Below are 26,600 nucleotides of genomic sequence, written 5' to 3'. Positions count from 1 at the left end.
TCTAGGTGGGTGCGCTTATAAACAACTTATAAACATATTTAGCATATCATTACAGTATATTTTATAGCCCATTACAGACTGGAGTAGTTGCTACTGCCGGATTTAGCAAGATTGTTGCCTATTTTTCTTCATTTGTGTCTGCACTCTGCAGTGCATTGTATATTGCTGAGGTGTTGTTTTTAAGACATTTATTTAGGCGGTTTACCTATTTTGACAAAATTTTCGTATTTTTGTCATTTTTCACTGGTCATGTGGCACCTCTAAACCTTTATCAAAATACTTCAAACTTTTAGTGAACTGTTTTTTAGTGAAATGGAACCAAATGAGAGGGTAAGAACCAAACTTTTCAAACTTTAAAATTTTACCATACATTTGAGGACCACCCTACCCTACACTGGCTATGATCCTCCCCATTTTTTGCCTAGGGAAATCAACCAGAAAGCGCCACTACAGAACAGTTACATTCTTTTTGTTTACAGCTTAACTGGAGTAGGTCACATCAGTCGTTGTAGTTGCAGAGACTCTCCAGCAGTCGACGGCCAATCTCCCGCACTCGACTTAAATGACGATACAATAAACACATATGCAGCTTTTGCGATTTATTGAGAAGAGACACGGAAAGAAATATAAACTAGAACTAGATGAATAGAAAGCAAGAAATTGCACAAAGCAGCAGCGCGGGAAGATGTTTAAAACTCAAACAACGCTTTTGGGACGGGAAGAGGAGCCGGGACGCAGCTTTCCAAAAGGTACCATAAACAAATTCCCTACTTTGAAATTTGACCAATCAGAGCCGCGCTGATCAGTAGGGTAGGTATGTTAACAGTTTAACATTCATTACTTTGAACTTTCAATCAATCAATCATTTTATTTTTCGTCATTAACGCGTCCGGGACGAAAAAGATACTAACTACAAAAATCGATATAAACCTACCAGTACGTTAACTTTGTTTGGTAATTAAATAAGAAAAAACAGCAATAGCAGTGGTGAGAATCAAACCCACATCAATGAAATGACTACCATCGCCCTAACCCTCTACGCCAAGTCAGCCGATGCCAAACCGATGACTTAATTTAGCTGCCATTTGCGGTTTTCCGAAGTTTTAACATAAGAAATTTTTTTATGGTACCTTTTGGAAAGTTGCAGCCGGGACAGGCATACCACCAGAAAAGATTTACGACGGACGCCATGTTGGCACCTCGACGTTGTAGCCTACATGAAGCAGCATAAGACAGTTTCAATCGTGTCATTAACAAAAATCCGCATTTTTCTTGAAATATTTCGTAAGAGTGGGAAAATGTTCACAAACTTCTTCGCCGATCATAGCCTGTTACTGTATTTGCTTTCATCATATCTTTTTAATAAGGTTATTCAATAAATGTTCATCCTAATTTACTGTGTACCCTAAGCCAGTAAGCCTACTGCATCAAAAACAATCTGCATGATAAAGCAACTTTTCGTTGCGCCAACTGCTTCGATCGGCAGTGATTGAAAAAGTCGCAGTAGTCTCATGCTGGAAGCCGCTATGCAGTTTGCATTGTGGAATTTAAAAGATTTCTGCATTTAAGGATTCCAGATGGTGACGATGACGTCAGCAATGACAAACGTCACGTGATTGCAAATACACAAAAGATTGACAATGAAGATAAATACAGATGTAACAAAAAATCCCAAATAGCTTCAAAGTATGCAAAATAGACACCACTGTAGCCTACTACTGCAACAAGCATCGAAAACAACAGTTAAACCAGTGAGCTAAATGTTCCATTAGGTGCGAGTGATAAAAAAGCAATCTTAGAGCCTTCATGTCAAAGATTAACTAATCTTCATAGTTGGTGCAATATCGAAAGCACATGATTTTCGTTTACATGTTCAATGCAAGCGTGAATATGGAAGCTGAAATGGTGCCTTCTTGGGGAAAGAAAAAGTGCCACAGGCTGGTGACAGTTTCTGTTTTTTTGTTGCTGTTGTTGTTGTTGACAATTTAGAAAGTTTCGAGCGCTTGCATATCATCAGCTATTAATTTGCGATTTCTATTGTGTTTGTGACTTGATAACTAATGGCGTAAGGTAAGAAATTCAGTGTGGAAGAAGTTTGGAATGCAACTGACAAGAAAGAGAAGTCAGTTTCAGAAAGAACCTTTTTCACATCTTCAAATGCAAACCACAGGGTATCAGCTGAAACACTTCACAACTCGTCTTCAGAGCTGTCTCCAAGTGACAGCTTGAAACCGGTATTTTCCTGTTCTGTGACGTCAACGCCTGTGTTATCTCTTTCAAAACTGTCGTCGTCAGAAAATCGTGTTTCGTCAAGTGAGTGGTCATCCTCTGTTTCGCTGTTGATGTCGTCCACTTGATGTGATGAGTCGTTTGTCACCTGCAAGGATTGCCAAGCACAAGAAGAATTTTAGCCCAGTCTTTAAAAAGTATATGAAAATACACTTGCAAACTTTTGGATCACTGGATCGGCAGAAGACTGAATTTAAAGTATATCACTGTTCAACACTTTATGAAGACCAAGTTAAACTACGTTCGACCATTTACAATTTTACATACATATTTTGATAATACAGAATGCTATTTTCCATTTACAACAATAAACAAGTGGTACAGAGATTTTCAAACTAGAAGCCTGTGCTAGAAGCAGCGAACAAAGACTCTCGTCTACAGTGTCGCTATATGTTAGCATTGTTTGGAGAATTCAGTAACACAATGCTGAGTTGTTGGCTTCAATATGCGATACTTACAAAGTCATGGTTGCTTCTTTCACTGGCAGAGCTATCGTGGGTACTTGTCACGTCAGAATCCACAAGTTCGCCATTGCTGGCACTTGATTGAGCGTCGTCAGACAAGCGATTGTGGTCGTGTGTTGATCGGTCGTCAGCGCTATCTCGCGAATTCTCAAAGTCCAATGGTAACGCATTGAGCCCGTGAAAGCCTTCGTTGACACTTCGCCGCTTGTGCTTTGCGCTGGCCGATTCATGCAATGAAGGTGGGTGCTGGAGGGCAGCTGGGAGAAACATACAAAAACTTCACAAAAAAACCAAAGCAAAATCCGTCATTTCTATATTGATTCAACGTCTACAAACGTTAAATCAATGCAAAAATGACGGATTTTGTTGTCTGGGAATAAACTACTTTAACATTACGTGATGCAAGGTGCAAAAGTGCTGCGTGTTCTGCTGTGAGGGAAACGCAAAGCAGCCATAAAAACCCATGGCGTGGAAGAAGTTTTTCAAGATTTAAACAAACGTTTGAAAATGAGCAACTCACGTTGAAGCTGGGCCAGTTCCTCATCATCGGAAGAATCGGATTCGATCCTTTGCATCCTCCTGCTACCAGGAACAACAAGAGGAGAATCTTCTTCACAAACAGTCTGCGACTAAAATTTGAAAAGGTGATCGCCTTAAAGTCCTCACCTCAAAGATAGTTTGGGATGAAGATTGAAGACTCATTGAGTCATTGATAATTACACAGCTCACACACATACGCGTTCGGACGTGGGCCGGGGTAAATGCATAGATTGAACTCTCACATACCAAACCTCCATGCAGGTTGAAGGTTTCTAACAATAATCTGACAAGTAAATTTTCAAGTTTTTTTTTCTTTTTTTGGGGGGAGGGGGAGAGTGTGTGTTTGAAGTTTTACTTATTGGTTGTCTTTCTCGGTTTACGACAGTAACTGAAGCTGAAAAACCCATTCGAAAATTTTATCCAATGCATCAGAAAAGTTGGCTATGTGGTCAATCCCAGACAAACAACAGGATGAAGACCGCGTCGGTTTAGCCATCAAACATCAGCAGTGGTAGAGAGGTGAAGTGCCTGCCCTCTTGAGGTCACGTAGTTCATCTTGCCAACACCCAACCGACATAGCAGTGAAGTTGAGAGGTTTTGAGATCAATCGTAAAAACAATCTAACTTAAACTAAATGTTTAAGAAACTTAACGTGTTATATGTGTTACAGAAGACGGAGATCATCGCGCAGACAATGGAGAACTTACTGTAGGTTGGGCCACATTAATGGAAGAGATCGGGGATTCAGCTGAGAAAGCTTCCTTCCATGACTCATCATAGTGCTCCTCATCGCTCCCGCTTTCCGGAAAGAGTGTGAAGGAATCTTGAATCTGGTTACAAAGAAACTCATTGTGACTTGGATGAATACCATGTCGTAAGACGGCGGGGAGAAACCTATACGCTCAAATAGTACTCAGCCAAGAAATCAGCCCCTTTATGTTGATGCAATGTCTGCAAACGTTAAATCAATGTAAAAAAGGTTGAATGTTCGCTGGGGACAATATTGTAATCCATGCTTAATACTTTAACTTCAGATTTTTATAACTTCATGCTTTTGTGTTTTTAAAATAAAATCATAAAAATTTAAACAATAGTTCAAAAAATCAGACAAAGTCAGACAGCAAAAGTTTAAGAATAAAACGGCTGCTGGAAAATCGGCAAACCTGTGTGATGTGGCTCATTAGATAATAAACCAGAAATTTAGCACTTGTAACAGGTGGGTGGGAATATCATATGTAACAACCAAAATATATATCACAAATCAAGTGGTTGCTCACCTCAGAAGGAAGGTCATGACGATCGACCCCGTCCTCGTTCAATGGCTGTCTGTCTAGGTCAGGCAATGGTGAGTCTACGGCCAAGATCAAATTGTCGGCTTCCTCGTCGTTGTAAAAGCTCGAATTCTACAAATATTCACGTTTATTTGCAGCAGTCTACAGCTTCACCGATAGTGGCAGCTAAAGTTTTGACTTTTTTTTATTCTCTACTGATCATTCATTTTCACAGTTTGCAATGAAATAACCTGTTTCACAGTTTAAGTAGGTAACGCAGTCATGTATAATGCATATCAGAGCCACCCTTCTACTTGAGAAAGACATACTTTCCAGTTGATATGTCAAAACGCTATCATAACCGGATAAGATGCTAAGTTTAAGCAAAGCGACACAGTTCCCTACCTCAGTGCGCTGTGGCAGGCTCTCTTCAATGCGTGATTCATGAGAAGCATCGAAGACCCTGGAAGAACTTCTTTCTTCTGGCAAGACGTTGAGAGAGTCTGCAGCAAGCACAGCATCATCCAGTGAAGGGAAGTTTGGCTTATCCTGCGAAAAAAGCTAACGTTAAATTTTCAACTTTCCATGCAGCAAATCTAGGGATGGTAGAAGTAGTCCATTGTATAGTAGAAGTATTCCACTGTCCCTAAGCAAATCAGCCTTAACTACATTGAATCAACGTCTGCAGACGATGCTGGCTGGGTTGTGATGTCTTCAGTTTGGTTGCATTTGAAAAATGTCAAAACATTATGTAAAACTGAAAGCAACTTTGACGTTAAAATATGAAATGTTGATAAAACTGTGCAAGTCACTCACCCATGACGGGGTAGCTGACTTCAACGCAGGGGTATGGGGTGAATAAACCGGCAAAATAGCTTCGTCATCTGAATTATGTACATTCCATCCACCACGAGACGATTCTGCTACATCATTCTATAAATAATGATGACTCAGCAGTTAGCAAAAGAACAAATCGATGAAGGCACCAGCAAGCACAAGTTAAATATTCAGCCAAGCCAACAATTGGTAAAAGTGTTCGCTTTTGCTAGATGGGAACACATAACTCCGGCCGAAGTTTGAATATAGTTTATTACGAAAACTTGTCTACCCAGTACCTACCCTTTTTCAGAGTAGTCTTTATCGAAAGCAGCATACTACTTTTTTTGACATATTAAGCTATTGTAGCCAACACAAATATAAAGAACGATATATTGATAGTTGATAACCAATATCACAAACAATATAAATAACAATGTTTTATGTTGGTTAATGTGGGAAAATTTCAACACCTAAAATTTAGATTGTACCTCTAAGTCTGTGTCGCTCCCAGAGACGTCTTCCATTGGCTCAGGTTTAATTTTCTGAAACCAAGTGAAGTGCAGTTTTACTTAGCACAGCAATGGATAAGAAAGTATATCACAGAAAACAACAGCGGCGGCATGACAATTTCATAAGTCATAGCTATAGCAAACGGGAAAGAATTATTTAAATTGTCAAGCCTTCCTTACTTTGTCATCAGGCAGCGATAGAGCGTCCAAGCGTTGGTTGAGGCCCTCGATAGGGTAGATGGCTGTAAAAAAATAAAGTTATTACACCACACAAACGAATCTATTTTCACACGGGTCAGTTCAATCATAAGCAACTAAAAATCTATTTCGATCAGCTAGATCATCTTCAGTTAAGCTTATTCAAATAGAATCTGGTGTGGGTTTGAAACCTGCCAGAAGATATTTCATTTTCTTGAGTAATTACACGAACGTGACTAACCCACCTTATGAAAAAGATCTGCAGCTAGTACAAAAATAAATTTACATTTGTTAAGTCATAACAATGGAACTGCATAAAGAAACCCGCAAAATTCGTACAGCTCACGTTAGTTCAACTACTATGATAAAATATTTGCTACTGACAATAATGGTATGGTTCATTTATTGCCACTTTACAACGGCTAAGATGTTTTAGCGACAGGATGCTTTGTCAATTATTACCAAACCGCATTGCTTTACGGCCAAAGGGAAGTCACTGTGCCATGGCACACGGTTTGAGCAACTCACGTTCGTTTCTCAAGTTAGTGGGGTTGGCATCCTTGGGTCGTGACTCGTTGAACGCCCCCCACCTCTGTTCAGCCACATCCTGGCCGGTAAACTGGTCGGATTCCACACGCAGCCGGTTCTGGGCCTCTTCAACCTAAAGAAGAACAAGAATACATTGACGCGTTCCTGTCAGTCATGCAAAGATTTTGATCAAGTGGATAGAAAAACAGTGACGGCTCTGATGGCAATTTAGGGGAGGCTGTTTGATTGTTCGAAGACCAAAAGGTCATCATAGAACAGTTTGTTTCTTCATACAAGAAACTATCTATATGTGTAAGCTGAAAGGGTTCAGTTATTACTGTCATTCAATATTACGTCAAATCTTGTGCTTTTGCTTGGTTGCAAATCATGAAGCCAACATTCCATTCATAGCAAACAAAATCCGTTCTTTTTACATTGATGCAACGTCTGTTTTGTGTAAAAAAAAAAAAAAAAAAAACGATTCTGCCAAATGATCACCTTATTATTGAAGCACTGATCTGCCATTTGTTGCTCGTAGTCAAAGTCGTCCGGTTGACGAGTGAACATCAAATCATGATCGCTGATTCCAAACATTTCTGCAAAGTTTTAGCAAAACAACGTTGCAAGAACGTCAGCAGTGACACAGCGATAGAAATTGTAAAACGTCATTACACAAAGGTAGGCAAGATCACTACAAAATTACTTGATTCAAACATAAAAAATTGGCAAAATTAACGTTAAAACAACGTGTAAAGGGGTTTATCGAAGCACAAAGTGTTTCACAACAATCCTTTTCATTCTTCAACTAAAAAACATAAAACGTACACAATACAAATACAACAATGGTCTCAGATGATTGTTTTGAATAAATCTCAGATGATTGTTTTGTCCTAGCTCAGTTGCAAATTCTTGTCTTTTTTTCTAGTTTTTATTTTTAACAGTTTCCTGCCATTTCTTAGCACAAATTCTTTTAAAAAAATCACACTTTCTAATAGGCTGTAAAACTACGTTTCGCTGAGGTCCAACTTTAAAACTTAAATCCAGGCTCATTGTCTCACAACAATCACTCAAGTTTCAAATCATCATCTCAACCAACGCTTCAAGTTCAAGACAACTTTCACTTTACTACGCTGAAGAGATCGGAAGATCGAAACACTGGCCTTTGTCCGTAGTTACTTTTCGTAATGTCTTTTTAGACATTCTTTTTGAGTCAATAATACTTTTAAAGAAATAAAAAAGAGTCAATAGGCATGTAAATTTCACTCTGTGTGGAGCTACATGTACTTGAGAGGTTAACTGTTATTTTTTTATTCACAACAATGGTAACTTGAAAGTTTAAACTTGAAGAAAACAGGACAAGTTTGGGCTGAACCACAAACATACAAACAAACAAGACAGCACTCACTCAGAGTGTGCACAAAGTCAATGTGTTTCTGCAATTTTGCGTCCAAGTTCCGCTGACTCCCGTGCAAGTTTTCCAACTGCTGTTGGGTGGCCGACGTTGTGACGTCATCAAGACTAAACAACTCGGCTAGATCCTGGCGCGTGAAATATCTGGAAAAGCATTAGTGGTACACCATCATTGAATCGTTTACAAAGTCATTTGCCTAAAGCTGTACTCTGTGGTTAGAACTAATTCTTTAGCAAACTCTACCAATCAGAGTTCAACCGTTCACATGTGACTCTGGCAGTCAGCTGATTCAGATTCTTTTACTATTCAACAAGGCAGCAACAACGATACGAAGACACAGATTACCATGAGGTGAGATTACAACAAAATTAGATGGCGAGTGTGGTGCTGGTATTATAACAACAACGATGACCACTGGGTCGAAGATCAGAGTCAATGTCAGCTGCACACACTTGATCAGAGTCACACTCGTATTCGTACACGGGAGCTTTCAAGTGAGTGATGTGCACTTGCTGACTGCCTAAAATCTGAAATATTTACAACAGTACAGTCACAACACAGTTGACTCAAAGTAGTCTGCCAGGTAAGGTCACTGCAGGATAAGATTAGAGATCACGGGAATGCTTTGAAAACAAACCCTTTAATAAGTAATTCTTATCCACCTCACCTGTAAGGATCTTTGCTCTCTCCCGTGCTTTGTTGAATGACAGAGTTTTTGAAGATTTGTCTCCGGTAAATTTTTTCTTCCACAGATCCACAAGTGATTAGTCGGTACACAGCGACATTCCTGGGATACCACAACATCATAAGAATCAAAATTAAATTCTGCAGTGGGGCCTGCTTCACAACGGTAATAGATCGAGTTTTAAGTTTCACAATTTTGTCAAAAAACTGATGTTAAGACTCAAAAAAGTAAGCAAGTAATTGAGGATGAGACGGACCCACATTTTCTAAACCGATACTCCAAGCAAATCTATGTTTCAATGTCGTCGTCAAACTGACAGTCACATTGAACTTGAAAGCTACTGCAATTGTTCTTTCGATCTTAAGTGAAAAATTTGAAACAAACTGGTCAGTAACGTTAATAAACACTAAACAGTTGTACGAGAAGACATGATATTCTTGTATGATTTAATTTAAAGTTATGAAAACAACACATGCATGTGAAACTCCAACAAACAAACTGAGGTCATGAAAACGAAATTATTTTACTTTTTTTGTCCAATCCTGTAGATGCGATCTACCGCTTGAGCGTCGGTGGCCGGGTTCCACGAAGGATCGTATATGACTACCCTATCGGCCCCCGTCAATGTGAGACCCACACCACCAACCTGAGTAAAGGAATAAAAGTCTTTTGTTTGTCAGACCATAACAATAATTCGCATGTCGTTGTTGATTAAAAAAAAACAAAAAAATTGTCTTTTGAGTGGCAAAAAAGCACAAAAAAAGAAGCTACAGTGTTTTTTTCAAATTTAACAAAACTGCATCTAGCCGAACCTAGTTCAATGAAATGAGTAGGCAGAATCTAAAACGTTTGCAATCACAATGTAAATCCACAATCGAGTGACACTTAAGTCTTCACATAAACGGAAATGTTTCCCATCCAGCTCACCTGTGTCGTCAAGAGGAAGATGTTGTACGAGGAGTCTTCTTGGAACAAATTGACCCGTTTTTCTCGCTCGCTTAACTTTGTAACGAGGCCATCCAAGCGCATGATCTAACAAACAATAGCTGGCAACATTAAATAAAAAATATAAAAATATCTGCCTCGTATCTCCAAGCTTGATATCAATAAATTTAGATTTATAATGAACATGAAACCAAATCAAAATTTTTGAATTAAATGAAGTTTTTTTTATCAGTCGCCTCGAATAAACCATCCCTCAGTTACACACAACCAATCGGTCGTGAATTGTAAATTACAGGTGGATAGACAAAATAGTAGAAAATTCAGTTGGGATCTTACTCCAGATCTTAAGAAAGTGAAATTAACAACCGTTGACTTAAACTAGTTTAAAACATGCACAATCAGAAAATATGTAACGGTAATTTTTCTCTGAAATTAAACAGCATCTGCCAGCACTGCTCAAAAGCCATCAAAATTAAATATTTTTCCAAATTTCACAGGTTAATTCCAAAATAGCACTGGTTAATTTCCTAAACTTCATTTTTACAAGCAAAAAAATCACAGGTGCTGTGACAGTGAAAACCATTCGCCACCGGTCAAGACCAACCACAACCGGTCAAGACCAACCACAACCGGTCAAGACCAACCACAACCGGTCAAGACCAACCACAACCGGTCAAGACCAACCACAACCGGTCAAGACCAACCACAACCGGTCAAGACCAACCACAACCGGTCAAGACCAACCACAACCAGTCAAGACCAATCGCAACCGGTTAAGACCAATCGCAACCGGTTAAGACCAACCACAACCGGTCAAAACCAATCGCAACCGGTCAAGACCAATTGCAACCGGTCAAGACCAATTGCAACCGGTCAAGACCAACCACAACCGGTCAAGACCAACCACAACCGGTCAAGACCAACCACAACCGGTCAAGACCAACCACAACCGGTCAAGACCAATCGCAACCGGTCAAGACCAATCGCAACCGGTCAAGACCATAGGCGTCATTTCAGGGGTGCGAAGGGTGCTTGAGCACCCCAAAATGAAAATCTGAGGTAACAACATAAATGCGAGAGCACCCCTGGGCCCTGGTTTGCATACAAAATACACCGATTCAAATGGAAATTTGCATTGCTAAATAACGTTTTTTTTTCTTTCTCGAAAGTCGTTTCACCAAAGTGCAATATTTTCAGTGTTTTACATTTGTGTGTGGCACGCAGCGCCACACATATCAAGGGCAGACATGATTGTACTATTGCGTAACAATTAAGCACAAACACGCGCACTGCGTCAAGAAGTGCCGTTCGAGAGAAAACAATTTGTCTGGCTCGAAGAAAATTGCTGTTTTCTACTCAAACGTCTACAAAAACATTCTGCAAACGGCGTCAGATGTAATCGTTAGCCGTTTCCCTTCTTCATCATACCGAATGGCAGACTTGCTACTAGAGCTGCTAAAGAATCCCACAATGAAAGACGACGAAATTGCTGAAGACGAAATTGCTGTTTTCTACTCAAACGTCTACAAAAACATTCTGCAAACGGCGTCAGATGCAATCGTTAGCCGTTTCCCTTCTTTATCACACCGATTACCGAATGGCAGACTTGCTACGAGAGCTGCTAGAGAATCCCACAATGAAAGAAGCCGATGTTACCAAAATAAGCAAATTTTATGATGGTGACTGGGAACGCAAGGATTTGCTGCGTAAACGCAAACAGTAGTTCGCTTGTTGCAAACGTGACGGTGATGTTGTGACAGTGAATACGCTACGTCAGAAATTCATTGCACAGCCGTCAATGGTCGATATAATGCCAAATATACGCAGCTTTGGTAACTTACATTGTTATGCCGACTTCTTCCTGTGAAGCCGAATGTTCCTTTTCGTTATTACGACGCTTGAAGACCTACTTTCGCAGCACTCAAACGCAACAACGACTGAACAATTTGGCCGTTATAGGTAGTCATCGCGAATTGGCGGAGAAATTAAACATGGAAGAACTTGTCACGGAGTTTGTTTCCAAGACAACGACCCGCATAAACAAATTTTTGGATGTGATTAATTTATAGCAAGCCGCATTATAAGGCAGACGTGAACAAATTAAAGTCGAATATATTTCAATATTCAATGTAAGATCACTTTCGCCTCGCATGTAATACTTGTTTTCATTTCTATCTGATCGTTTGACATACCGCTGCAGTCTATTCGATTACACATATGACAAAATTATCTTCTTTTGTGTTGATTCGACGTTTCATGACGTAGGCTAAACATGGTTGAATTTGCTATTAGATTGAGTCATTTGTTTTAACATTTTCCATCGGTCAGGTTTTCAATTGATTAGCCTATATTGACAATTTTCATAAGATAACTTAGAGCACCCCTAATTTCGACAAATTTTTTAAAAAAATTACGCCAATGGTCAAGACCAATCGCAACCGGTCAAGACCAACCACACCCGGTCAAGACCAACCACAACTGGTCAAGACCAACCACAACTGGTCAAGACAAATCGCAACCGGTCAAGACCAATCGCAACTGGTCAAGACCAATTGCAACCGGTCAGGACCAACCACAACTGGTCAAGAGTCAAGACCAAGCGCAACAGGTCAAGACCAATTGCAACCGGTCAAGACCAACCACAACCGGTCAAGACCAACCACAACCGGTCAAGACCAACCACAACCGGTCAAGACCAACCACAACCGGTCAAGACCAACCGCAACCGGTCAAGACTAACCGCAACCGGTCAAAACCAACCGCAACCGGTCAAGACTAAGCGCAACCGGTTAAGACCAAGCGCAACAGGTCAAGACAGACCGTAACCGCTCAAGACCGATCGCAACAGTCCAACACCAACCACAACTGATCAAGATCAACCGCAACGGGTCAAGACCAAACGCTAACCGGTCAATAATTCTATCATTGTTAAAAAAGTTGTGCCAAACGCTGGAGAACGTAAACTAATGGCATCAACACGCCGCATGAGGAAAGTTACAGTCGACTGTAAAGCTAAACAACACGTCACTAGAAATCTTCGTTTTGATACGGTTATTAAAAATAAGACCAGGTTCTACCTTGAACTTCTTGTTCAAAAGAATCCGTTGAATAATATTGAGCATTTTTCTCGACATTGAAAACACGAGAGTTCTGTGGCCTTCCTCTCGTAACCGGAGAAGTAACTCGATGAGAAATTGAAGCTTTCCTAGACATTAAACGCATTGTGAGCTATCTGAGAGCAAGAAAGAGCAGTTCTCGTGCACTTGTGGAAATCCTTCCACTTGAAATGATATGTTTCTTTGTAACCTCAGAAACTTTCACATTTAACTTTAGAGCAGTTTTGGTGAGAAGGAGAGTCAGACATGTACAAACTGAGGTCGTGGATTTAACGTAAAAAAAATACATGTGGCTTGCTGAGTTGGCGAACAGTGTATTGAAGCCCTACCAGATTCTTCAATCAAGGTCTCGTCAGAGATGCTATCGATACGGTTGGCTGCACAATCTTCAGCGTCATTGCTGTCTTCATCTTTTGAAAATCTATAATACGTCAAAGAGCAATAGGAAAACGTGTAGAACTCTTACAAAATAAATGTTTTAAATTCATAGATTAACAGTACTGCATAAATTATTAAATTTGCTACATGTGATAGTTTTTAGACTTAGCATGAGCCACACGTGGATGCACGGCTTAGTGGGCGGCAAAGCGAGTTACACTTGCAAGACTGAACGTTGGAATTGATTTACTGAAGTGAAGCGTGACATTGCAACTACGCTTAGGAAATTTGCCTTCCTCTATTTCATCGACATGACGAAGAAAAGTAGAAGAAATTCTAGTTGCGCAGAAATACCATTTTAACGGGTCCACGTCTTTTAGGCGCAGACAGTTAGGCGCCGGCCAAATAGGCGCGCACACTGTGACGTCTGGATATTTAGGTGCGGAGCACTGTGGCGCCTGTTCATTTAGGTGCTATTCCTAGTAAAGTCTGCAGATTGTATCAGCTTGGCAGGTAGGGCAATGCTTTTCACACAAAATGTTATATTGAACAAAAAAATATGTTGTTTTGTTAATGCGCGTGTGGAGATGTGCGAGACAACGCTCTACTACTCTTGATATTAGCACATCTCCACAAGACATTTGCTATGCATCCTGAACACAGGTTTCAGCCAGATGAACTTCACTTAATCTGTTATCTTTTGCAATTACTTCTACTCAGGATGGATTGGTCGGGTAGCGAGTACATGAGGCAACGCTCTACTACATGAATTCATTTCTATAAGGCATATGAACCCTGGTTACAAGTTGCAAGCATAAGGTGCGACTTTGCTCGTTATTAACCCTAGTCAAGGTTTTGACGGAAAACTAAGTTACTCTTCACTCAAGCCTACCGCCCGCTTGAATATAGGCTACGGTATATTTTTTACTGATGTTTAGCGTAGTTATTATTTGACTTAACTAAAAGTGAACTCACTCATGTTCGGAAACTTGAATAATTTATTGATGAAGCTTTCGCCGACACAAACCTGGACTAACAACACATAAATGCCGAACACGCGCATTAAAATACAATATATTTTTCTGTTCACTATACCATTTTGTGTGAAAAGCATTGCCGGTTTAAGCAGCTTCACTCACGGAAGCCATGACATATTTTTTTGTTCAATATAACATTTTGTGTGAAAAGCATTGCCCTACCTGCCAAGCTGATACAATCTGCAGACTTTACTAGAAATAGCACCTAAATGAACAGGCGCCACAGTGCTCCGCACCTAAATATCCAGACGCCACAGTGTGCGCGCCTATTTGACCGGCGCCTAAAAGACTTGCTCCCATTTTAACCGACTTGGTAAAATAAAAAACAAGACCACCTTTAATCAAAAGTTACTTTCTATCATTGAAACTGCAGTTTGCACTTGTCATCATAACAACACAACAATTGCATGAGACTGTTCGCCGGGCATTTAACTTTAAAACATAGTAAGTTCTTCTCTAAGTTCTTAAAAAAATCATCTGCTGAAACATACGAATCATTTGACTCCAATCCCAGTTGACGACATGCTTTGTTCGACAGCAAGCGAGGATGGTCACATATTTTTTTTAAGATTGTCAGGTAAACCAACGGTGACCGATGTGATGACAGCAATTCCTTCACGCTGTCAAGTTGGATGAAGTCCTTGTAAATCTTCTGCTGTATCTCCGACAAGTACACCTTCAAATAAATTGATAAATTTTTTGATCTGATAACTCAGTTCTGGTTTTTTTTTTCGGTCATTTGTCGGTCATGGACCGATTTTTTAGCAAAATGTCCGAAAAAAATATAGTCAATTCGGTCAAAATGTCCGAAAAAATATGTAGTCAACGCGTGCAAATCGATTTCAGTGATTGCAAAGAAGCTTCTTGCGCCACTCTACAATTTTTTGTCAATCGGAAATACAAGACATAGACTTAGTCAAATTTCAAATGGCGTAGAATTAGTGTTTGAACGTTGATCCAATGTCTTATTATATGTGATAACGCAAATACAGATTACAGAAGTAACATTTCCCAAACGTGACTTTCCAGTGTGACGCAATGTTGCGTTGCCTTGGAAAGGTCAAACCGCTTGGTAGAGATTGATCGGTCCGTTCTGTCAATCGGGACATTTTCTCAGCATGTTGCATTATCAATTTTTGAGCTAGTGGTCAACCCTTTCGAAATGTTATTAACCAGACCTGGATAAACAACGAAGTATCCCTTTGAACGTTGATCCCCTTTGAACGTTGATCCGCTGCTACTTGGTGCAGAAGTGCCCATACTGACCTTGTCGATGTACCAATCAACAACTGCCTGCGAACTGTCACAGGTTGCCTCCGCCCAACTCCAACTGACTGTTTGCCTGTCCTTGCAAGCATTGAGCCAGCTGCACTACGGCGCCAACGTGCTGTTCTTTCCCTGAGCCGTAAAGCCCTAAACCCTGGCCATCCGCTACACACAACCACGCTGAGATATCCACCAAAGCAGCGGCTAAAATCAAGAAAGCCATTTGTACGCGCTGCACAAGACCTTCTGGCAGCCTCTGGTGGAAGCCCTAGCAAACAGTGGTGCCACGCGGCATGGTGTGAACAATGGTCAAGCAGCACGTCCCCACTTCGCCAAGTATTCAGATCCCCGTCCGAAAACCAGCTGGGGCATGGCCTCTCTAGACTTGCCTCATCAAGGCGTAACCGTTTGCTCACTGGTGTTGGACGCTATGGTGCAGACATGTTGCGCTGGGGCTTGGCAGAGAGTGCTGCTTGTGAGTGTGGCGAAATGCAGACGGCAGCCCACATTATCAAGGATTGCCGGCTATACAGACCACCCCATGGTATGGAAGGCCTAATTTCCATCGATGACGACACCAGGCAGTGGCTAACCAACGAATGCCCTGACATATAGCGACAACACGAGAGAAGAAGAACGTTGATCCAATGTCTCATTGCTTGTGATAAACGCAAACATGAAAGTAACACACTCAAAGACTTCAACTTCCTAGAAATGCCACTGTATTTTCAAATCTTTCCTTCGAGTCGTGGAAAAGATTGATCTGTCAGTCGGGAAGTTATCCCAGCATGTTGCATAATGTTGTTAACTTTTGAGCTAGTGATAACCTCTGTGAAATGTTTGACTCCACATCGATAGATAGTGATTTTGTGTGATGGTTTTTGCAACGTCGTACTCCACTCCATTAAAAATTTTAAATTTGAAGTAATGTGTAATTGCGAACGAGGTGACAATTGGCGGAAAGCTTTAACAATAGCTGCAAAGCGTGGCACAGATTGGCCAAGTTTGGCAGCTAATTGCTAATGCTTTGCTGACTTTTAATGAAGAGAAGTGAACGCAACCGTAGAACGTGGATTCAGTTTGCATTCTCGGTTGCGAACTCCAACAAGACATCGAAGCGAGCACGCTACAACGTGAGCGGTGAAATTGTTGACGAGTTAAATCACTTTGTAAATACGAACCATTAGAGCGTAACGTGTTTTTTTATTTGGTCATTCTTACTTGTTTTTATTCCTTTCCGTTGTGCAATAAAAGATGTCTGCGGTCGGGTGTTGCAAGGTTGAATTTCGCTGATGAACGTTGAAGAAACGTTTGTCTGTTCTAACTTTTCTCAGATATAACACGACAACGTTTCTCAGCGAAACTTCATGTTGTAGCTAGTCAGGAAGTGCAAATTTTGGTTTGTATCAGCTACTTGAAAGGAAATATTTTCATCAGAAAAAATGACCGAAATAAATAAAAAATGACCGAATTTTTTGAAGTCATTTCGGACAAATGACCGAAAAGTCTCAGCGAAAAAAAAAAAACCCAGGCTCAGTTAACCTAATAACCCCATAGATAATCCCAGCATCTGATAACTCCGATAGCTGAGCTCGTTAAGCACCCGACTTTGCAAAAGAAGATATCACACGATCAAGCGGCGCTGGTTCGGCTCTAGGCTAGGGGTGTACGCTTGAGCGACGCATTTTGAGGACTGTTCACCATTCGGTAGCACCTAGTCCAGCAGTTACAATAATTCACAGACAACAAACACAAACTTTACACTGTCAATCTTGGTGACCAGTTCTATACCCTAATGTCAACCATACATTCTACAATCTACAGGCTCGGCCTCGTTGTATACACAGTGTACAGACCATATTAATAACCTCAAAAGTTTTCACACATAATATCATAAACACACATACTATACTTGAAAATCAACGTGGTTGCACTTACAGATTAAACCCTGTGTCATAATAACGAGAATGAAGATATAACCACATCGAATTAACAGGAACATTTAGTTAGGTTAACCTCCTCATGCAGCTGTTAAACAACTTAGGGGTGAGCGGAAAACCACTAGTTAAAATGATTACCCAAACAACAAAGTCATTCTTCGTTGAAAGCTTGGGAAAGGAAGGCTGAGTCTTTAACACGGTCTTGTCTTGAGTTTCATCAACAGCGACTTTCTCTCTTTCAAAACGGTTTTCCTTATTTTCGCACATCAGTTCATCCTGTATAAATGGCAACACTTTTATTGAAAAAAAGAATAAAGTAAGTCCGAGTAACGCTTGATTTTAAAGAAAATCTATTCCAGAATAGATATATAAAGTGGCAACACATACGAAGCCATGACATTGTAGGAACTCCCAAACGCTGCTGTTCTGTATGTGTCATTGGAAGTCTTTCCACGTGACTGTGGGGTTGCTGATCCGACAAACTGCTCTTTATTAATGCATGAATCATACCTTGGTCCTCCGCAAGATGTAAGGACAAGTCAACTTCCTGAGACTCTCAGCCATGTGGTTCCCGAGTTGGATTTCAGCTGCGGAAGCATCCTGAAAAGGGCAACATGGAATGAAGATGAAATAACTAAGTACTATAATAACTAAAAATGTTCTGCCGTTAAGTTGCCAAGTACCTTCTCTAGAGACTAATAGCAACCATATAAAAGCGCTCTTGTGTTAATGTTCTGGAAAGCACAGTTTGTGATGTTTATGGAGTAACAAACCTACTTTTAACCTTTTCAAAGAAAAAATCTAATATACAAGCAGCTTTTAACATGTTAGATTGATTAAAACTGAACTAACAACCTTTTTCAATTCAAGCTTGCTAGTACATCACATAGTAAGGTAAAATTAAAAAAGCTTACATTTTAAATCAAACGCCACATCTCTACATATTCAACTCAACATAATATAAAGGTAGATGTTAGCTTAAGCAAAAATGGTTCTTACCCGTTGGCGAGCTCGTTCTATTGGGAGCTCGTAATCCGATCGAAAAGTTTTCTTGGTGCCTAACAGGCATCCCTGCGTGACCCAATCCAACAGCGCCCACAAGTCTCGTACACGGTTTTGAACGGGCGTACCTAAACAGAACGAACTGAATGCGTGGCCACTTTCAAAGAAAAAAACGATTGGAAAAAAGTTATAGCGAATCTTTGTGGTAAAGTGCAAACCACAAAAAGTTAGATGTAAACAAGAACTGTCAACCTGCGAAACAGCAGGTGTAATGAGACTTTTCAGTAATAAAAAGGACGTGAAAATAGTGAATTTATACAACGCTGTTGCTGATAACAATGTCACGTAAATCAAATATAATCAAACCATGCTCCCAACTGATTATAGCATAAAATAAAAATAATCTATTCTTGCATTCAAGATCTACTTGACCAATACACAAGCTGAAATTAAAAATGCAAAAAGTACTGATCATTTTACCATAAATAGGCCACAGGATTTTACATGTGCACTGTGTACATCAGGGTGGTTCAAAATCAGGGCTAAATTTTTTTTTGAAATTTTTATGGGCTACCGTCTCAAAACCTTCTATTTGTTGAAAAAACACCTTATGTAAACTATTTTTGAAAAATATTAATGTTAAGGAGTGGTCCAAGGCCCTAGAATTTTTGACTTTTTTGACAAAAACTGAAAATTTCAAATGGTCGTATTGTGAAAAATATTGATGTAAACATATTATATACGTGTTGGGACTCAGCATTTTCATCAGCAAAGTGAGCACTGTCGTTTGGTGAAGTCAAGCAATTTAAATTTTATATTTCATGTATTTTCAATATACAGCAGTGGTTCTCAACCTTTTTGTCTTGGTGGACCCCTTTTGGTGCCTTCGAAGCGATCGCGGACCCCTAAAAATTCTACTTGAAATTTTGGTATATTGTGTCTCCTTATGGAATCATAATATTATGTTACTACATAAGCAGTGGCCGAGTGGTTAGCGCGTTGGGATCGCAGTCGAGAGCCTGCATGTTCGACTCCAGCCACCCGCACTTGCTGTTGTTTCTCTGGGCAAGAAACTTTACGATAATTGCCCCTACCCAGTGATCGATTTCGAGTAATGGGTAGTACCAAATTTAAGTCATAAATAGAGTAGACAACCGGAAACAGACATTGCAGTCGGCTGCAGCGTGGGTCAGGTGTACGTCGGAAGGCGTACACCGATGCATAGCACTCAAGTCCGCTTTCCCGCAATGCAGGATAAAGATATGACAAATAAACAAAAAACATAGCCTACTTAGAAGAATTTGCTAAATTCGCAACGCTTTTGACGATTGATGAGATGGACTGATGAGATGGACTTATGTTATGAGCTAGGCTATATGTTGACACACAGAATCAAACATCAGTAATCTGTATACTGATTTAAATGTTTTTTCTATAAATTTTATCAAAAGTTAATAGAATACTTGCGACCGTTACAAAGAATTTTTCCCTTTTTTCATTTGTAATCAATACTAATTCGTTATAATCGCAGTCATTGCAAAACTGTGAGTGGTTATTGACTGCTGACTAACTGTGAGTGGTGATAGAAATGCAAACGTTAGACAGCAGTCTAAGTTAATCATATCAACAACCTGCTGTCTCAAAAGAATTAAGTTGAACATAGCCAACAGAGTATAAAAAAGGTTTAAGTCAGTTAGATGATATTTTTAGTTATAACCAAACCAAACCTTTGTGCCACGTCCTTTGCAATTTCAAACGACGCACCAATGCGTTGCGACTTACAATTTGAGAATCACTGTAGGCTAGTACATAAACAAACCACAAACAATTTTTAAATTTCATAATTTATCAATCATGCCAAAAACTCGGAAACTTTTGCGGACCCCCTGAAATCGCTTCACGGACCCCCAGTTGAGAACCACTGATATACAGTATAAGTAAAACCTTTCAGAGGAGGGTTAAATTCTGAAATTTAAATACTGTAGCTATATTGAAGTGAATCAGCTATTTCCACAATTCACACAAAATTATTTGGGTCACTCCCACTCGTTGTTTCACAGTTTGCAATGTCCGGTCAAACGTGTCCGGTCTGAGCAGCTATCTCGGCGGACAAATTAAGTCTCACGGCGGACACACCAGTTTTAACGTCAATCGTCATGCTTAATTACTTCATCTTGATACTTCTTCGCCATTTGAGAACTATAGCTACAGTTTAGAAGGCTTTTTATAATTTCAGCGAAGTCACTCTGAAAGGTTTTCATCAGACCAACGACGTACGCTTGAAGAGTCAAAGCGCCGTGTATCTGCTTAATACGCCGCATAACTGATTAACTTCCACCGAACGAGGTCGTGTGGTTTCTTGCGTCACAATGCTCTTGTTACGCTGATTCAATATCATCAATCGTTGAAGCAACGTAAAAATAGAAAGTTTTCCTGCTCGAATAGAAGTTAAGGGATACAGTATTCACATTTTCTAGATGCGCGCTAGAATGCGCGGAAAATTCTATTCTCGCAACAATTGTTCGTGCTATGCAGTGACGATTTGTATCGCTAGCTCCTGCGTTGTTTCTCGGCGGACAAATACGACCGATCTAGATGGTACTTCCAGCGGACATCACATGCTGTGACGTCGGACATGTCCGCCGTGAATTTCGAGGCATGCCAACACGTATATGTTTGCATCAATAGTTTTCACAATACGGCCATTTAAAATCTTCAGTTTTTGTCAAAAAAGTCAAAACTTCGGGGGCCTTTGGCCACCCCTAAACATTAATACTTCAAACATATTTCACACAAGATGTTTTTCACTAATTGGAAGGTTTTTGAGGGTAAACATTTCAAAAGTGAAAAACTTGAAATGTGACAACAAAGTAAAATTGTCATTAATTTAATAGAAAATTTTGTAACAGGAAATCAACTGTCTTCTATTATATATTATAGATAGACGATTGTAGACTAATCACTGCTCAAACCTCCATCACTAAACGTACTTCTACCTAAACTTTATTTTATTACCTGTAAGAATGAGCCTATTTTTTGAAGGAATTGAATGCAAACGTTTGGTTGTTTTAGATGGATTTTTAATCCTGTGCCCTTCGTCCAAGATGATATAATCCCAAACAAATTCTCTTCCACTAATTGTTTGGCCCAATGCCTGCCACTGTGTCAGGATCAGACCATAGGTTGTAATGCATACACTTCGCTTGGTCATGGATTGATGCAATGCCTAAATGGTCAATTGAAAATGTTACTGCTTTCAAGCAATATCCAAGGAAAAATTAGAGGATATTATATGTCTAGTTAGAAATAGAAAATTCCTGTAGAGTTGTACATGCAAATAAATGAGACATGTGGCAGAATAAAGTACGACTTCAATGGTTGATAAGTGAGCATTTTAATTGTCTTAAAGTAGTATGGAATGCAAAAAGGTGTAATAAAAATGTAAAAGTAAGAATTCATATAGGTACTATAATAACATCTACAAATGACTGTATAATTATGAACACAACAGCCAGTAGCTACCAGTGACCATTTAAGGTCGCCATTGAGCCACATAGCACCAAGTTCCCTCGTGCGTACCGCTTTTCTTTTAGCTGTTGGTCCGGAGAAGCATTCAACTCTGATACCAGGTGCCCAGTTTTTGAATTCCTCAATCCAGTTTGGAATGACAGACAGTGGTAACACCAAGAGAGCATTTTTGATTTGCTTCATGTCAAACATGGCGGAAATGAATGAGATGATCTGTATCGTCTTGCCAAGACTGAAATGGTGAGATAAATGACTACTTCACAATTTTTTACCAAACACTGTCAGTCAATATTTAGAAGGAAATCCAACTCAAAAGGTTGCTAGTTCAAGAACTACCATAAGCACATGGTTTTGTCTCACAAAATTATTCAGTGATATGCTTGATAAGTAGAAACAAATGAAAAAACCACAAAATTACCCCATGTCGTCTGCAAGAATTCCACCTTTCTTCTTTGCTGTGTATAAATCATATATCCACTTGACTCCTTCAATCTGCACTCCAAAAAAAAGAAAATTGAACATTAAGTTTATTAGTCACACATTTAGTGATGAGACTTTATTTATTTCAAATACTGAATATAACTTTGAGCTACTCACTTTAATTCAAATCCAATGAGAATTAATGCTATTCTTAACAATTTAATTTTGGTAAAAAGGTGATTTTCTTGAACCATTGACAATTTTGCCATAAAGATAGTTTAATTACAGGAACATTTATTCTAAAAAGTTATATATACTTAAAGGCTTAAAGCATTTCTTTTGTTTTAAGAAGCCTGAATTTTTGTTCACCGACATGTTGTTTTGGAAGCCAAACAGCATACAAATGAATCCTTGAGAAACTGAACTTTGTCGTTTTTGACACATTGAATAACTTATTCTACCACTACTCATCATACCTTCGTTAAAGATACAAATTTTAGCATTTAATCAAATATGTTAAAAAATTGACTTCATGTTAGAATGATAGGTGATACACACCTGGTGTGGATACAATCGTTCGACAAGCTTCTTATATATGACCAAGCCATTGTCAAGTTCAATGAAACCAAAATCTTCATCTTCCTCCTCCTCTTGACTGATGGCTTCCTGGAGTAGATATTACACGTGGTTTAAGTTCATACAAATTGTTTTCATTATTTAGTGTGTGTTTTGAATAATAATTTAAAAAATCTGCATCATTTCAACTTGTTTGTTGCAAACAACTATTTTTCAACTTGTTTTTAAACTGACACAACAACACAGTCAAAGTAATATTAATTGGTAAAATATCTTCTAAACTTTATCAACGTAGCAGAAAAAACAGTTACAAAACTACTAGCAAGTGTCAAGTATAGGCAGAACAGGTACATAATTGAATGATGTACGGAACGATTTGGATAATAGATTGTGTATCTGAATACTGTACCTACCAAAATATAAAGCAACAGGAAGCTTACATATATAAACATACCGTATAAAAACAAGGGTCTGCTACTATTTGGTGAGTCCGATTCGGTGAGAGCTTTTTTTGTTGAGAGCCTTTTTTGGTGAGAGCCCTATTCGGTGATTTTTTTGAAAATTATCGGGTACCGTAGCCTAATTATCATTGCCGCTTTTACATCGTTTTAACGTCGCTAAACATTGAAATAAGACCCTAACTCCTACCCTTAACCCCTATCCCTCTAACCCCTATAACGGCAATGATAATTAGGTTAGGGTACCCAATAATTAAAAAATAAATCACCGAATAGGGCTCTCACCGAAAAAGGCTCTCACCGAATAGGGAACTCATCGAATCGGACTCATCGACTCGGACTCACCGAAACGGGCCATTCCGTAAAAACAAACAGGTGAAAAGAAACAGAAGTAGCATACAATTCACTAACTCTGTGCAAGAGGCATGTGCTGGATTTACAGCTTTTTACATTTTTTAATATACAATAATTTTTTAATAACAGATTTGAACTTTTATCTGAATCCAATAAGCTAGCCTAGTAAAAAAGTCATACCAAGTCCTTACTTTAAAACATTACCTCAAGAATTTTTATTCTACTCAAAATTTTTGCTTTTGGAAAAAAATTGTATGCTTTCTTGAAGTACTTCAGGGATCGATGCAGTTCACCTTGACTTGCCAAGAGTTTTCCTTCATCAACAAGCTTTTTGGCTTTTAACTTGTCTACATTGCTAATGTTCTCTCTAAAAGTAAAAACATTGCAAAATCAAACACTTATTAATTTAATAAGTTAAAAAAATCCTTCATCCATAAACAAACTATATACCAAATTAAAACAAAATAAATAATATATTTTATTGATTGAATCTACATCGTCAGACTGGGAAAGTTTCTTTGAGAACTTAATCCTGAGAGTTTTGCATGCTTGTAGAGGCTTTGAACCACTGACCCAGGCCCAGTCACCAAGATTGACAGAGTGAAGTTTCTGATTGTTGAAGTGTTGTTGCCAAGGAATTATTCCATCCATTCTCTCTCATCGGACTACTACCTTAACGTGGTGAGACAGTTTCTGTGATTCAGTGACCTCTAGACATGTACTGGAGGGAGCTAACTGCTCCCAGAAGGGTCATCCATGCCAGGTTGGTCGAAAAGTAGAGGCCACATAAAATGTAGTCCAAAGTATACAAACCCCCAACGGCGGAACAGGCGGATGAAGTCAATCAAGCTCAGCGATTGTGAAGGCGGATGAAGGCTGCAGCATGTCACCAGCTCCAATCGCTTTGGATTGCCATTGGACAAAGCTGATGATCTTGTCAAGTTTATGTGTGCTTGTTGAGTGTACACCATCAAGTTCACATTAATCAACCCACGCAGAAGCGTATTCGCAAGACAAATTTTTATTGCGAAGGCCGAAAACCATCATCCTCGAAGACGAGGGATAGCCATCACATTCCATCTATTAGATGCTGCTGAATGGAGACTTGGAGAGCAGTCCTCAACATGTGTTGCTCAAATGCACACCCTGAGTGTTGAACCAGCGCTGCTTGATCTTGAAGCTTCTTGGTTTACGAAGTCACGCATCAACCAACTGAGCTATCGCCATCAAGAACTTCTACTGTTGATATGTGAACACAGTTGATGCAGTTGTGTTTTTATTTAATCGTGCATAGTTGAAAAAAAAACAACTTGTTAAGAGCTTTCAAACCTCAGCAATTTGATAATTAAGTTATGAACAAGTGTAAGAATTGCACATTTGCAGTAGTGACTCCAGATGATCATTGTTTACTTCGGATCATAACAAATTTTGATGCAAATTATGAAATGACACAATTGGCACATATACCGGTACTGCAATATATTCATGGGATTTGTACAGAGAATATACGTAGTTCAATACCTTACAAAACACAACACCATCACTTATTTTTATACATAAATTCCAATCATTAAATGACTTTTGTTTCCATTTTTAATTCTACATTTGAATTGCAAGCAAATCAAATTAAGCAACCACAGAGCTTAGTTTTATCCAAGTATGATTCAACAAAGTTACCTTTATAGTGAAATTGCTTAACCCTACATTTTTTTATAATAATTTAAATATTACTGACTAACACTAAACCTTGTTGGTGATTACTAGGCCAGTAAAAGTCTTTGGAGTAATAGGTTGCACCCCAGACTTTCTATCCTACAGTAAATCTAAGATCAAGAAGTAATAAAAGAAAAAGGTCCACAAAATGTTTTCAGGTTATCTTCTTACGCCATAGATAAGTTACTCAAATTCAAAAAGAATGTTTAGTGTACAATTTGAGTTTAAATTGTTTGGGTTTACGTTTTAGATTCTTAAGCCATTGCAATCAACTTTATAAGTTGGGCCAAGCCTGAGCACTTCTCATCGCTACTGCATATGTGTTATAAAATTAACAAAATTACTATTACTTACTTGTTGGACAAAACCTTGGATTCTAACTCACTCATTGTTTCGGTGGATTTGTAAATTCAACCTGGCACTCCACAAGATGCTGTAGTTAAATAATGGCAGTGTTATATAACTAGAAGCACTAATCAAACCTCTAAAATCAACAACAATCTTTTACTTAGTGTAAACTGAATTTTAGATAAAAGTAGCCATGTTGCCGTTTAATTACGGTACCAACAGTGATGGGCACTATCGGCGATAATTTACCGGCGATAAATTTTTATCGCCTATCGTTATCACTCAATTGTTGCTTCAATTATCGTTTATCGTTATCGCCAAAGACAATATTTGATTATCGCCGATAAATTTTATTTCGAATCAACACACAAGTGGAAAGACCATGAAAAGTAATCTTTTTACTAGCCACCTAGTTAATGAAACTAAAATTGAATCCAGATTCAATCTAAATACAGTATAACCTTTCTCATTTACCTATGCAACATAGCGTACCTCAATCAAATATTTTTATTCCCACTAATACAGTGCCTATAATTATATTGTAATTCTTATCTCAACAAACAGTGTTCTGCCATTGCTTTAATGATAGTGTTCAGAAAGAAAACAAAAAAAATTATCTGAAATTATCAGTAAATTACGATAACTATGTTATTGTTCTAAAACAAACACGACTAATTTGACAAGCTTGATGGATTTTACAGTATGCACAATTTTACTACCAATAACGCTTAAGATTACTGATAAATTTTCAAGCATTTTGCGTTTTTTGGAATTTTTTCAATTATTGCTTACTTTGCTGTAAACA

At 38.9% G+C, this 26,600-nt stretch overlaps 1 protein-coding gene across 1 annotated transcript; it reads right to left on the bottom strand.

The window, feature by feature from the left end:
- Positions 1-591: 591 nt before the first annotated feature.
- On the bottom strand, positions 592-25,902 carry LOC145770072 (DNA excision repair protein ERCC-6-like). Its single transcript, XM_082581660.1, has 27 exons — positions 25,802-25,902; positions 23,939-24,101; positions 22,905-23,012; positions 22,345-22,418; positions 21,978-22,158; positions 21,414-21,624; positions 18,396-18,526; positions 17,907-17,996; positions 17,535-17,672; positions 14,682-14,866; positions 13,105-13,196; positions 12,737-12,864; positions 9,642-9,746; positions 9,242-9,360; positions 8,697-8,816; positions 8,024-8,172; positions 7,117-7,214; positions 6,619-6,751; positions 6,073-6,134; positions 5,872-5,925; positions 5,381-5,497; positions 4,970-5,113; positions 4,571-4,696; positions 4,001-4,123; positions 3,274-3,382; positions 2,748-3,010; positions 592-2,377 (listed from the first exon to the last, which is right to left on the bottom strand). Exons 1-27 carry the CDS (start codon positions 25,834-25,836, stop codon positions 2,189-2,191), a joined length of 3,447 nt encoding a protein of 1,148 aa, XP_082437786.1. The 5' UTR covers positions 25,837-25,902; the 3' UTR covers positions 592-2,188.
- Between the last annotated feature and the right edge of the window lie 698 nt (positions 25,903-26,600).

Source organism: Aplidium turbinatum, chromosome 5 (assembly GCF_918807975.1).
Source record: "Aplidium turbinatum chromosome 5, kaAplTurb1.1, whole genome shotgun sequence".
NCBI classification, from domain to species: domain Eukaryota; kingdom Metazoa; phylum Chordata; class Ascidiacea; order Aplousobranchia; family Polyclinidae; genus Aplidium; species Aplidium turbinatum.
Note: the sequence above shows the minus strand (reverse complement) of the source record. Positions and strands in the feature narration are given on the sequence as shown.